Consider the following 11,759-nt stretch of genomic DNA (forward strand, 5'->3'; position numbering starts at 1 on the left):
TACCCTAAAGAGTATCATTCGTAGGTAAGCAAATTTGAATCGATTTACGTAAAATTACAAATTGGAATCAATCTGGAAGTAAAGGAACAGCTGCGTGAACATGTCCTCTCTTTGTTTACGCTTCATTACGCTTCAGGGGTGGAGAACTTATCGAGACAAAAACCTATTAAAAAATTATGACGCACTCTGTATCATAATTTGTTCTGGCACGGTTTCTATCCATTCGCATCCAGTTTCTTCGACTTTGAATAAAAAGTGGTCGCTTACGTGGAGCGAAATAAATCAAGTCACCGGAAAGCCACGCTTTAGCTCAGTATTCAACAAAAATGGGGAGGATCAACTTGATTCTCTTGTGGTTCGTGGCGGTTGACCAAAGCTTTTCTGCAACCATTCCTATTGGTGATGAGAATGTGCGCAAGGAACTTTGTCTAACTAAGACTTGCATTCAATTGACCAGCCAACTTTTCGACAACATGAACCTAAAAGCTGATCCATGCCATGATTTCTACGAGTTCACTTGTGGTAATTTTGTACGCACCAAAGAGATCCCTGAGGACAAAGGTCAGGTCAACGGGTTTGAAAGGGTCAAGAATTTGTTTGAGAAACAAGGAAAAGCTCTCTTGGAAAAAGAACAACCCGAAGGAGATTGGGAGATCTTCAAGCATTTCCGAACTCACTATAAGGCCTGCATGAATGAATCGGCCATTGAGGAGAAGAGTTTGACCTTGATCAAGACCAAGCTGGAATCATTGGGAGGTTGGCCGATTCTGAAAGGAGAAGATTGGTCGGACGAAGATTTCCGTTTAGAGGATTATCTTGTGACAGCAATTCAAGAGGGTGTCCGCTCTTTTTCCTTGTTTGAGATATCCGTAGAAATTGATGAAAAGACCAATGACAGCCATGTGATCAAGCTCGATCAAGCTATGTTCGGAATTAGTAGGGAGTTTCTAGCACAGGGTCGTCAGGAAAGAACTGTCCAGGCTTATCGCAAATACATGAATGAAACGGCCCAACATTTCGGAGTTAAATCCGAGAACCTGGACGAATTAGACAAAGTCCTTGATTTGGAAATAGAATTGGCTGGCATTGCTCTCAGTCAAGAGAATCGAAGAAATCCTATTCTTCGTTATAATGAGTTAAAAGCTGAAGAAATCCCATCCACGATTGTCCCTTCTTGGACTAAACTGATGCAAAAGATATTCCAAAATGAAACCATTACTGGAGAGGAGAAAGTGGTCATTAAAGATCTGGATTACTTTCGCAACTTGGAAAGTGTCCTTGAAGGGTACAGTCGGCGGACNGTCAATTCATCCGTAGGTCTCGATTGAACCGTGTGCAATTGAGTGATTGACGGAGAGCAACTTCATTCGTCATTTTAGCGGGCACCAGGCGAGCCTTGGAGACCCCGCTCGCCTTTGCAATTGGCAGCAATTGTGGCCGAAATAGCCTCTGTGGATGAAATGGCCTCTGCCTTTGTCAAAGTACACACCGGGATTGGATTACTTATGTATTTCTGTCCTTCAGCACCCCCTCCTGGAGTGCCCCCTTACTCACAAGGTCATTCAAATCGGGATCCTTCATCTCCCGCAACTTCGCGAACAGAGGAGTATCGTCGCGGCAACCAGCCAATGCCAGAAAGACGGTCAGTTGGGCTGCGGTAACCAAGGACAGCTCCGCTTCCCGAGCTTGACATTGAAGATCGGCCACAAAATCCTTGAAGATATGACCATCCTTCCTTAATTTGAACAAAGCTAATTGGTGTGTGAATAACGATTTGAGCTCTAAGAAGTGATCTTCAATGACGAGATAGCACGCCTTGATGGACGCGGCATCATCAACATCAATATTGATAGTAGCACAGAGGTTGCTATGGATGATGTTCTTGAGCATTGCATTTTGTCCCTCCAGGTCCCATGCTTTGATGTGTGAGGCCTTATAATATGCCTGAAATTTTCCCAGCCACACTCTCATCTCAAAAGGTTCAGACTTGGCTGACAACACACACATGGGGGGGTTTCAAGTCCGAAACAGGCTTGAACTGTGCCCATGAAGGCACTGACGATACAGGAGACGNTCCGCTCTTTTTCCTTGTTTGAGATATCCGTAGAAATTGATGAAAAGACCAATGACAGCCATGTGATCAAGCTCGATCAAGCTATGTTCGGAATTAGTAGGGAGTTTCTAGCACAGGGTCGTCAGGAAAGAACTGTCCAGGCTTATCGCAAATACATGAATGAAACGGCCCAACATTTCGGAGTTAAATCAGAAAAACTGGACGAATTAGACAAAGTCCTTGATTTGGAAATAGAATTGGCTGGCATTGCTCTCAGTCAAGAGAATCGAAGAAATCCTATTCTTCGTTATAATGAGTTAAAAGCTGAAGAAATCCCATCCACGATTGTCCCTTCTTGGTCTAAACTGATGCAAAAGATATTCCAAAATGAAACCATTACTGGAGAGGAGAAAGTGGTCATTAAAGATCTGGATTACTTTCGCAACTTGGAAAGTGTCCTTGAAGGGTACAGTCGGCGGACCTTGGCTAACTTTCTTGGATGGACAATGATCAAAAATTTGGATTCCTATTTGGACTCCTTCATGCTGGACAAGAAGCAAGAATTACAAGCAGTTTTAAAAGGGACGAGGTCACAACCTCTTCGATGGAAAAGATGTGTCAAGGCTGTCGGGTTTAACAATTACGATCCCAAATCCTTCAAAATCGGCGTGGGAAGCATGCACGTCCTAGAGTACTTCCCTCCCAAGGCCAAAGAGATCGTGGAGGGTATGTTGAGGAGGATTAGGGCCACATTCTCCGAACTCATTGTCAATTCCAATTGGATGGATGACGCAACCATTGGCGAAGCTCAAGCCAAATTGGACCGGATGGACCAAATGATAGGATATCCGGATGAGTTGTTAGACGAGGAGAAGGTCACGAGTCTTTACGAAGGCTTAGAGGTGTCTGACGATCAGTACCTGCAAAATCATTTGACCGCAACTAAGATATACGACAAAATAAAACTGCAAAGGCTTCGCAAACCTGCTTCGGAATTCAAATGGACTTACATGAGTACTTCTGCTCTGGTCAATGCATTTAACAAATGGGAAATCAACACCATGCTCTTCAATGCGGCCTTTCTTCAAGATATTTTCTTCCAAACTGAGGCTCCTATGTACAAGAACTATGGGGCAGTGGGTGTGGCTATTGGTCACGAGATCACACATGGATTTGACAATAACGGGCGGAAATTTGACCTTGACGGTAAGTGAAATTGAAAGAGAAAAAAAACAAAGTAACATACAAAGTGTGAGATCATTTGAATTTTTAGCTTATTCCCATGATGGTCTGTGCTGAATCAGATTGATTTTGTATCTTTGATTTTTTAACAAAAGGATTTTATATGATTTCAAAGCAGTATGATTCAAGACTCGAATTTTGCTGAAAAGGCGGATTCTTATTTGAACATTGAAACAGACCAAGACGATTAAGTCAGTTTTCTTCTGCATCATATGCGATTTCTTAATTTAGTTTATTTGACGTGTAAACAAGACTTTCTGTAGTGATTTCTTGCGCTAAAGGTGATCAAAACAATTCTAAGTAAAACGTATTTACATTACATTTTCGTTTATCTTACTTATTCGTGAAGGTTTGTGTTGTTCTATGTTCTGTTTGCAAATAGTTGTATCATGAACATCTTAAGGCGTTCGCAAATAGTAAAAAAATACAACCCGTGCCATTTTTGATTTGTTAAAAAATGCGAACATTTGTTTATTGTTGCTGCCACTCGAAAGCACAATGTGTAAAAAAGAGTATAGGCATAAAAAACGGTTTTTATTATCAGTCATTTATATAATTAAGCGGTTTTTTTTTAGAAAATATCCAAAATAAGCATCATGTTATTATTGATATGGACTTCAGTTGGTGGCTGCCACATCAAGCCACCTTCAAATAATGGAATATTTGAGGTCCTTTCTGAAAGTATTTGGCATAAGGCGAATTCTTCATATTTGGACGCCACACAAGAAGCTGTGTGTGCTTATGTTAATGGTATTCAAGAAACAACTTGAACACCACGAGCAGTCAAATCTTTGCCGCATTTGCACCAATTTGAGTTCTAAGGAACACTATTTTGAGCCAAGCACTCCATCAGAGCTGTTTAGAACTGTAATTGTTGTAGCTAGGCCTTGGATACTACCAATGGTCTATGGATACTGTTATCAATTCAATTAACCTATCAAACAGTATTAGAATTATACTCGAATTACTTTCAAGGAACATTTTGTATTTCAGCCAATGCTATACCAAAATGCTTTTTAGCAAAGGATACTTGAAAATCTTTTCCAACCCATATGATCCTTCTTGTCTTTGACATCTTTTAGAATCAAGATTGGCCATTCTAAACACCGGCTGCCATTTTTGACCACCTTCCAGAAATTTCTGCCATTTTTTGCCACTTTCTGCCATTTTCAGCCACTTGTGGCAGAAAGTGGCTGAAATTCGATCAATCTCGATTTTTCCCATTGCTGAACGCATGTCGAAAGTCTGACAAAATGTATCCGAAATTGCAGCGCAATGATGAGGCATTTGGAATTTCGTTTCAATCTCCAACAATGTGCTTGAATTGATTGCACCTTTACGTAATCAAGGTTGTTCCGACACCTTTGGAGGTCAGCCTCACTTAACTACGAATGAAACATCTTGCCCACCAGCGACAGCTGAGACGAAAACAAGTGATTGCACTGCCTTTGATCGATCTATATATGAATCTATCTATGTTGTCCCTCCACAAATGCAAATAAGTCGATATTCATGAACATGAACTTGTATGGCATATTTCTTTTGTTATTTGTTTTATTTGCTTGGGTAGAGTGTAATGAGATATTGGATACAGGTAGAGATCTAATAAATAACTTAATCGAAACTACGGGAGTGAGATTAACCGCATGCGACTTATGTCCAGTCGGATACGGAAGTGATGTATATGAGGATTCTAGTCAGCTAATGGTTCGTACTACCCTAACTTTGACGTGTCGGCTATTGGCCCAAACGGGCGTGAAAACTCGGAATCGAGTCAGGGTTTCGACATTTGTCAATTGAAGTTCCACATCAATTGATAATTGTAGCCGTTATCTATCCCAAGATTTGTGCAGAGCAATGAAACTTCAAACCTTACACAAATGCGAGGGTTCACCCCGAGGATATGACTTTGCTTATATTTGGCACTGCTATTCGATTTCAGGTTGCTAAAATTTAAAACGAAATTAAGGTTAAAATCACGACCTATCATTTGAAATTTACAAACTCCATGATGTCCATTCTGGTTTACCGTTGTCAAATCTGAACTTGAATATTGGTGTATTGCATGTCTCAGATACTTCAGCAAAGCTATGATATTGGGTTTTGTTTGAGACTTGATTTATTTGGAATGCTGATTGAATTCCGTCATATTACCTTAACCTTCTAGTGATTAGAACCACTATCAATATCTTTCAACAAATGCCATAATCATCAAGCTACTGATGCGTCTACACGACAAATAATTAGCCATTTCACAAACATTGTTGGGCATTTCTCAAACGTTCTGGGCAATTATCGGTTTGAACATGTCGAAAGTACTGATGGGGATCAAATTAATGATCACGGGAGTTGCAACCAGGGCTGCCAAATTATATTTTCAATGGCCTATGACAGTACTGGTGGAATTTCCGAAACCCGTTAGTCAGCCTCAAAAAGTAACCCTGATTTTTTCCATCAAATCAGGGTTGCCTTTTTGCGCAAACCTAAGTGTTTACGTTGCGATGGAATAGGCGTGTGATTTCGTTATCCACGTTTTCTGGCAACTTTGAATTTGAAATTTGTAGACGTTAGTTGCCATCTCGGATGCGAAACAGCTGAAAAAGAAGCTGCCGTAGAGGTTGCACTATTTTAAGCTTCTTCGTGTGTGATCAGTCTCATTTTGTCCCTACTTATGCAATACATTAAAATTTATGACTTCATGAAGAGAGCCATATGAAATAACCAAGAAGGACGAAATACATGAAGACCTCAGCTTAAATGGTCAATTGCTGATTTTTCTGTATAAAATCAATAAATCATCAGTAAGAGGAACATGCATTGTAAGTTTAAGAACATTTGGGACTAGCATTGGTTGACAAGTAATGGTCAATAAAAATTTGGAACAGTGCAGCCAGCATACATCACCTACGCTAATAACGCCAATTCCCTTATATTGTTGTTATCTCGAAGTCCCAATTCATTCCTTTTTTTTCAGACTTCCATACCACACAATTGAACTTACTTAACTTTTATTTTGATAAATTATTTGATTGATCAACGAATTAGCGTTGGCAGACCTGGCTAATCCGTGAATATAGGGCTGATCAGGAAATTTCATCAGGCAAACTTCGTGACAAAATGTTTCTCGTGTAGACGCACCATACGATAATTATAACTTAATTATAATGTGTGTCAGAACTTCGTTTAAAAAAGTTTACAGTTCAGCGATCCACCTTAATCTTCACACATTTGCTGTCAGTTCAAATTAGTGTTGTGTTTAGGGATTCTATAACTCGCTCCATTAATGCTGATTGTCATGTCGGAGCGGGAATATCCCTTAATGAACGCTGATTAGAATCAGCTGCCGGCTATTAAGCTCTGAAAATAACCACTAGATGTCACTAGATGACCACAATCAATGCAGCCATCTCAAAATGAGTGGAAAATGTAGAACTAGTCCCTGGGAACTAACTAGTTTTTCATTTGCATCTTAAAATGGGGCTTCACAAGCTACTTACCGATTCCTGTCTGAATTTGGTGTTTGACCCTCTAAGGACTGCCATCTAGTGATTCTTGTCTATACATTTTGATCATGTTTTGATGAAGGTAAAGATGTATTTTGTTATTTTTTTCCGTGAGTTCATTTTAGTATTTTACCCCTTTTTTGCACCCAGGAATGTGTTTCAAAAGTTCATTTGAACCTTTGAGGAGCCAAAAGTCAACCCTTTTTTCAAATGCTTTTGATAGAATCGTTTAACCCTTTGAACCCTTCTATTGGTTACAGGTAAACTCAGAAATTGGTGGACCAACGACACAGACAAAGCCTTTGATGTCAAAAAAGAGTGCCTGGTCGACCAGTACGAAGGCCTTGAAGTCAAACAAGTTGGCAAGAATGTCAATGGACGTTTGACTTTGGGAGAGAATATTGCCGATTTTGGTGGCGTGCGCTCTTCTCACATGGCATTTGGTAAGTTTATTACGGAACACAAATGTGAAATATTGGGTTTTGGGAACATAGAGATTAATTCTCCAACCAAAGAAAAACCCAGTTTTCGGGGCCAAATTTGGCCTTCCCTGGAAACTGTGGCTAATTTCTTTTCTGAGATGCACCTCTCAAGCAAGTGGATGTTTTTCAGAGAAATACTTGACCGAAAATAATGAAACACAGGTCTTGCCCGGTCTACCTTTCACCCCTTTGCAACTGTATTGGATCTTCTTTGGACAGTCTTGGTGCACTGTCGCTCGAGATGAGAAGATCAGGGACAAGCTGCTGAATGACAAACATTCGCCTCCCCAATTCCGGATCAACGGGCCCTTATCGAACTATGAAGGCTTTGCCAAGGACTTTGGATGTAAACCAGGTGATCAGATGGTCAAAGAAACCCAATGCCGAATCTGGTAACTTGAAATGATAAACCTTGGGCAGGAATCAGTTGAATAAATATGCACCCGACAATTTGGGCTATGGCAGTCGAGATGGACAATATTTCTGATTTTTCCGCGCCAACATTGAGCGATTAAGATACAACTTGGTTTAATGTGAATATCTCTTTATTTTTGTAAATTTTACTGATTCGTTCATCACGTATTCTCACAATTTCGGTCGACTAGATTCATCCAGTCCATCAGTTGAATTAATTCAAAACATGGTTGTAGGATGAGCACTTCTAAAGCAGAGATTGGTAGTTTAGCACAAGGTTAATTTCTGGCTTGACAATGGGGAGCGAGGACATAGCAAATTTCAAAACGAACGGATTGAGCGAAAAAAAAATATTGATTTAATATTGATCGTTTCAAAAACGGGGAAGCGACAAATGAAGAGCGAGATAGTCAACAGACCAATGACAAATGAAACAGGCGGTGCCGAGAATTGGGCGCATTCAACTCCTTACTAGTCACAAGCAATATTAAAAGATGCGCTAGGAACATTCAAAATAATTACCAAACAATCCGATTCGACATAAGAAAAAACAAAAGAACCACAGCCCTGTTCATAAGGAGAGTCAAATCTTTCTTCTTCGTTCTCCTCACACGCCGTTCGACACGGCCGCAGCACTTTCCATAAGGCATACTGATCATGACATAGTAATCTCCATCCCGTGTTTGAATGTGTGTTATGTGTGTTGTCTTTGTATTATACCCTCTTCTTCACAAACTACGACTCGACGATAAACTATTGGATAACTGTCTCTGGGCTCAAAGTAAGCCTCCTTTCCGTCCGAAAAACATGGACGTGATGCTCCCAATGAACCCACCGTCACTTGTATCTTGGTAAATGCCTCCTGAGCAAGAGCTCGTTGGAACTGACCCAAGATCCATGCGTTCAGCCGGTTTGCCTGAGGCAGATTTCAGGAGTGCCCCGGTTCCTGGTTGACCTGGTACTCCTAATCCCGGAAACACGGCACCCCTCCGATCCCCTGGACTGGCAATCACACGCCCTGGACCACGACCACCCACCACATTGTGCGTGGTCGAGCCATAGATCGAGCTGATGTTACACGGGCTCTGGAGACCGGGAATGGACATGGCACCCCTCGAGGTCAACATGAAAGGATCAGGAGTAGATTCGCGGTGGTTGGGCGGCAAAGGCTTCTTTTTGGGCCGCGAAAGCGTGAGTGAACCGGGCTCGACATCCACTAGCTCACTGCTTTGGATGTCAGTGGTCATGAAGCGAAGGTCGAAATCTGAGATTGTTCTACTCAAGGAGTCTTCTCGTGACATAGAAGAGTCCCGACTCCCTCCACTCAGATGGGATGGGACGGGAGAGCTGCTCAGCAAGTTCTCCACTCCCACCTCTGCCACTCGCTCCAGGATGCCCAGTTTCTTGAGTTGTTTCCGTTTGCGCTGATGTCGGAGGGTGTGGACCTCTTTCTTCTGCTCCCCGTAGAGGGCGCTCCTCAAACTGGCAAAGAAGCCCAGAACAAACCCGTTCTCACTTCCTTCCAGCTCATTAGGAGGTGTACCCGGAGGCGTGTGTGTAGGCGAGTTGAGGGGCGTGCCCGTGGGGGAGAATGATCGCACACCTGTAGGCGTCGAGATGACACTGGGCGTGAGACTCACGATGGATGCAGCTTCATTGTACACCCCACTGCGGTCGAGTCTGAGCGTGCTGTCACTGAGATACCCGGTGATCGAGCGCTCGTTGAGTACCTTGGCTAATCCGATGTTACTGGAACAGGTGAGAGTGCCACTTCGCCGCCAACCCGATTCTGATATGGATTGTCTCCGACTGGACATGCGGCTCGAACACCGCGATGAGAATGCCGTTGAAGGTCTGGATTGGTGGCCAAAGCCGCTGGACATTTGAGCGCCCCCATAGGTGGAAGTTAATTGGGTGTGGGCCGAGGTCTCGTCCGGATGAAGCACAGTGCAATTGGTGATCGTGTCCAACGTCCAGGTATCTGGTTTTGGACCAATTTGCGGTAGATTCTTGTCCTGAGCCAGGAGAAGTGGATCAAAATCCGAGTCTTCACTCCTGGAGAAGACCGATGGAAGTGCTCCTCGCATGGCCACGCCTTCTCGCTCCTCGAGAATGTTCCCCAAATGTGGGCGGGCGAGTCGTTGCCAGTTGTGCAAGGTTAATGAGCCCTCCAGAGGTTTGACGATCCGGAGCTTGTCGGGCAATCGCCAACCGGCTCCATAATATCCGAAAGATCCTCCACCTGAGCCCATGAGGTCACGAGAACCGGTCGACATGATACTATCGGGGGTTCGGACGCCATAGGGAAGGAAGTTGAACCCGGGTTTACCAAAGAGGGACGAGCCCGGACTTTCGAATCCATCAGATCCTAAGTCATAACTGCAAGGAAAAGGGATCAGACACGTGATTAACGAGTTGGTTGAATTTCTTTACCTATGCTTGATCTTGGCATACCTGTAGGTTCGACTTAATTGCCGCCTTCGCCTCTCCACCTCCTCAGGGTTCAAGGACTTGAGAACACTATCGAGCTCACCACCACCTATTGAGCTACTATCGCCACTAAATTTGAGTTCAGCCATATCGTCAACATCATCCTTCAGGTAACCACCCCGGAATTCGGAGTCTTCCATTCCCATCAAGTTGGAGCCACGCCCATCATCTGACATGCCATCACCAGGATTGTCCTGTCGATCCCCGATGGCCGAAAAGCGACCGTGGGCATCTGAAAAGTCACTTGACGTCACACCAGAATCTCTGGTCAAGCAAAGGCGTGACCCGCCACTGGAATCATAGTTCATGAATTGTCCGGGCAATGAAGACGCCCCAAATGTATCTACCGCCATGGAACCACCCACTCGAGCACCACTTGGGACGGTTCCAAACGGAAGAGATCCTAATCCTCCAGCAGAGGGTGCAAATCCCCCGCCACCGGGTATCGATCCAAGGGGTCCCAAGGGGATAGTCGAAGGCTCGCCTCCAAGGGGCATAAGACCGAAGGGAGGCGGTTCAGATTGGTCCCGACTCAAGCTTGGAACGGATCCTAAAGGAGATGCCAAGGCATCCATCTCTAGTTGAGGCACTGACAGCTCACCCACGGTTTTGACCCGAAGTACGTTTGAGGATTCTTCCCTCTCATTGGGATCATCCCTGTCGTTGGAGTACACGCCTTCGCTCATAACACCCATTGAGAAAGGAGCTTGGTGACCTCGTTGGGGTCCAGGATGGCCGAGATGACCGAAGCTAGGGACCGAACCCAAGCCTGGAAGACTACCGATTCCCGGATGACCTCCAAGGGTGGGAATTTGAGCTTCCGCTGTCCCGGATGCGACGTAATTTTCGGCCATCCCACCTATGGGAATATCGTCCCCGTCGTCCAAATCGTCGGGATTGAGCTCCCCATAGCGGAATTCGAGGTCCATGAAATCTGGTGAGGCGGTATTATCACGCGACACGGTGTAGGACTCAAAGAAGTACTCCTTGTCCAACGAGCTTCCCTGTCCTGGATTATATCCCAAGGTAACGGGGACAGATTCAAGCTCCCCGGGTCCACCCCCATGTACCATTTTACTGTTGGCAGTGGCAATGCGGAAAGTGTCGAAGGTCGAGCCGAACATGCCCGCATTCGATGATCGACCCTTGAACCGTCTGGAATCGAGGTCACTGTCCGAAAAATCCGAGGCCGAATCAAGTTTTGAACTTTGGCGCGAGGCTTTTTTCGAGTTTCGCTTGGAAGACCGAAGGGAGGAATGGATTTCCGAGAGCAATGACGATTCTTCTGAAATGGGAAGAAAGAAAGTGTGTTCAGTCATTTACGTTTTACTATAGACAGTCATAGAGTCCGTGCTGATTTGGTATATTGTCTTGAAGCAAGGTGATAATTGTGGTAAACGTTATTCTCCACCGATTAGTTGGCGGTGCTACTTTTTTTAAATCTTAACCTGACCTAATCAAACCTAATCTAACCTTACCTAATGGCAAGTTAGACGTACCAGCTCTTATTTGTTCTTGGATCAGTTCTTCTGTTAACGTAAAGATAAGTAAATTCTTAATTGTTTTAAATTCCCA

General features: G+C 43.7%; 2 protein-coding genes across 2 annotated transcripts; one reads left to right on the plus strand and one right to left on the minus strand.

Annotated features, from left to right (window-relative positions):
- The first annotated feature begins 317 nt into the window (after nucleotides 1-317).
- LOC131891304 (neprilysin-2-like) lies at nucleotides 318-7,749 on the plus strand. Its single transcript, XM_059240830.1, has 5 exons — nucleotides 318-1,313; nucleotides 1,380-1,481; nucleotides 2,068-3,259; nucleotides 7,059-7,241; nucleotides 7,411-7,749. Exons 1-5 carry the CDS (start codon nucleotides 327-329, stop codon nucleotides 7,674-7,676), a joined length of 2,730 nt encoding a protein of 909 aa, XP_059096813.1. The 5' UTR covers nucleotides 318-326; the 3' UTR covers nucleotides 7,677-7,749.
- A 58-nt stretch (nucleotides 7,750-7,807) lies between these two features.
- Nucleotides 7,808-11,469, minus strand: LOC131891238 (trafficking kinesin-binding protein milt-like; the record flags this gene model as incomplete). The annotated part of the gene is given in 2 exon segments (XM_059240761.1): nucleotides 7,808-10,073; nucleotides 10,149-11,469. Coding segments are annotated over 2 exon segments (2,924 nt in total), but the record flags the coding sequence as incomplete, so codon positions are not given.
- Nucleotides 11,470-11,759: the final 290 nt, after the last annotated feature.

This window comes from Tigriopus californicus, chromosome 12 (genome assembly GCF_007210705.1).
Source record: "Tigriopus californicus strain San Diego chromosome 12, Tcal_SD_v2.1, whole genome shotgun sequence".
In the NCBI taxonomy this organism is placed as follows: domain Eukaryota; kingdom Metazoa; phylum Arthropoda; class Copepoda; order Harpacticoida; family Harpacticidae; genus Tigriopus; species Tigriopus californicus.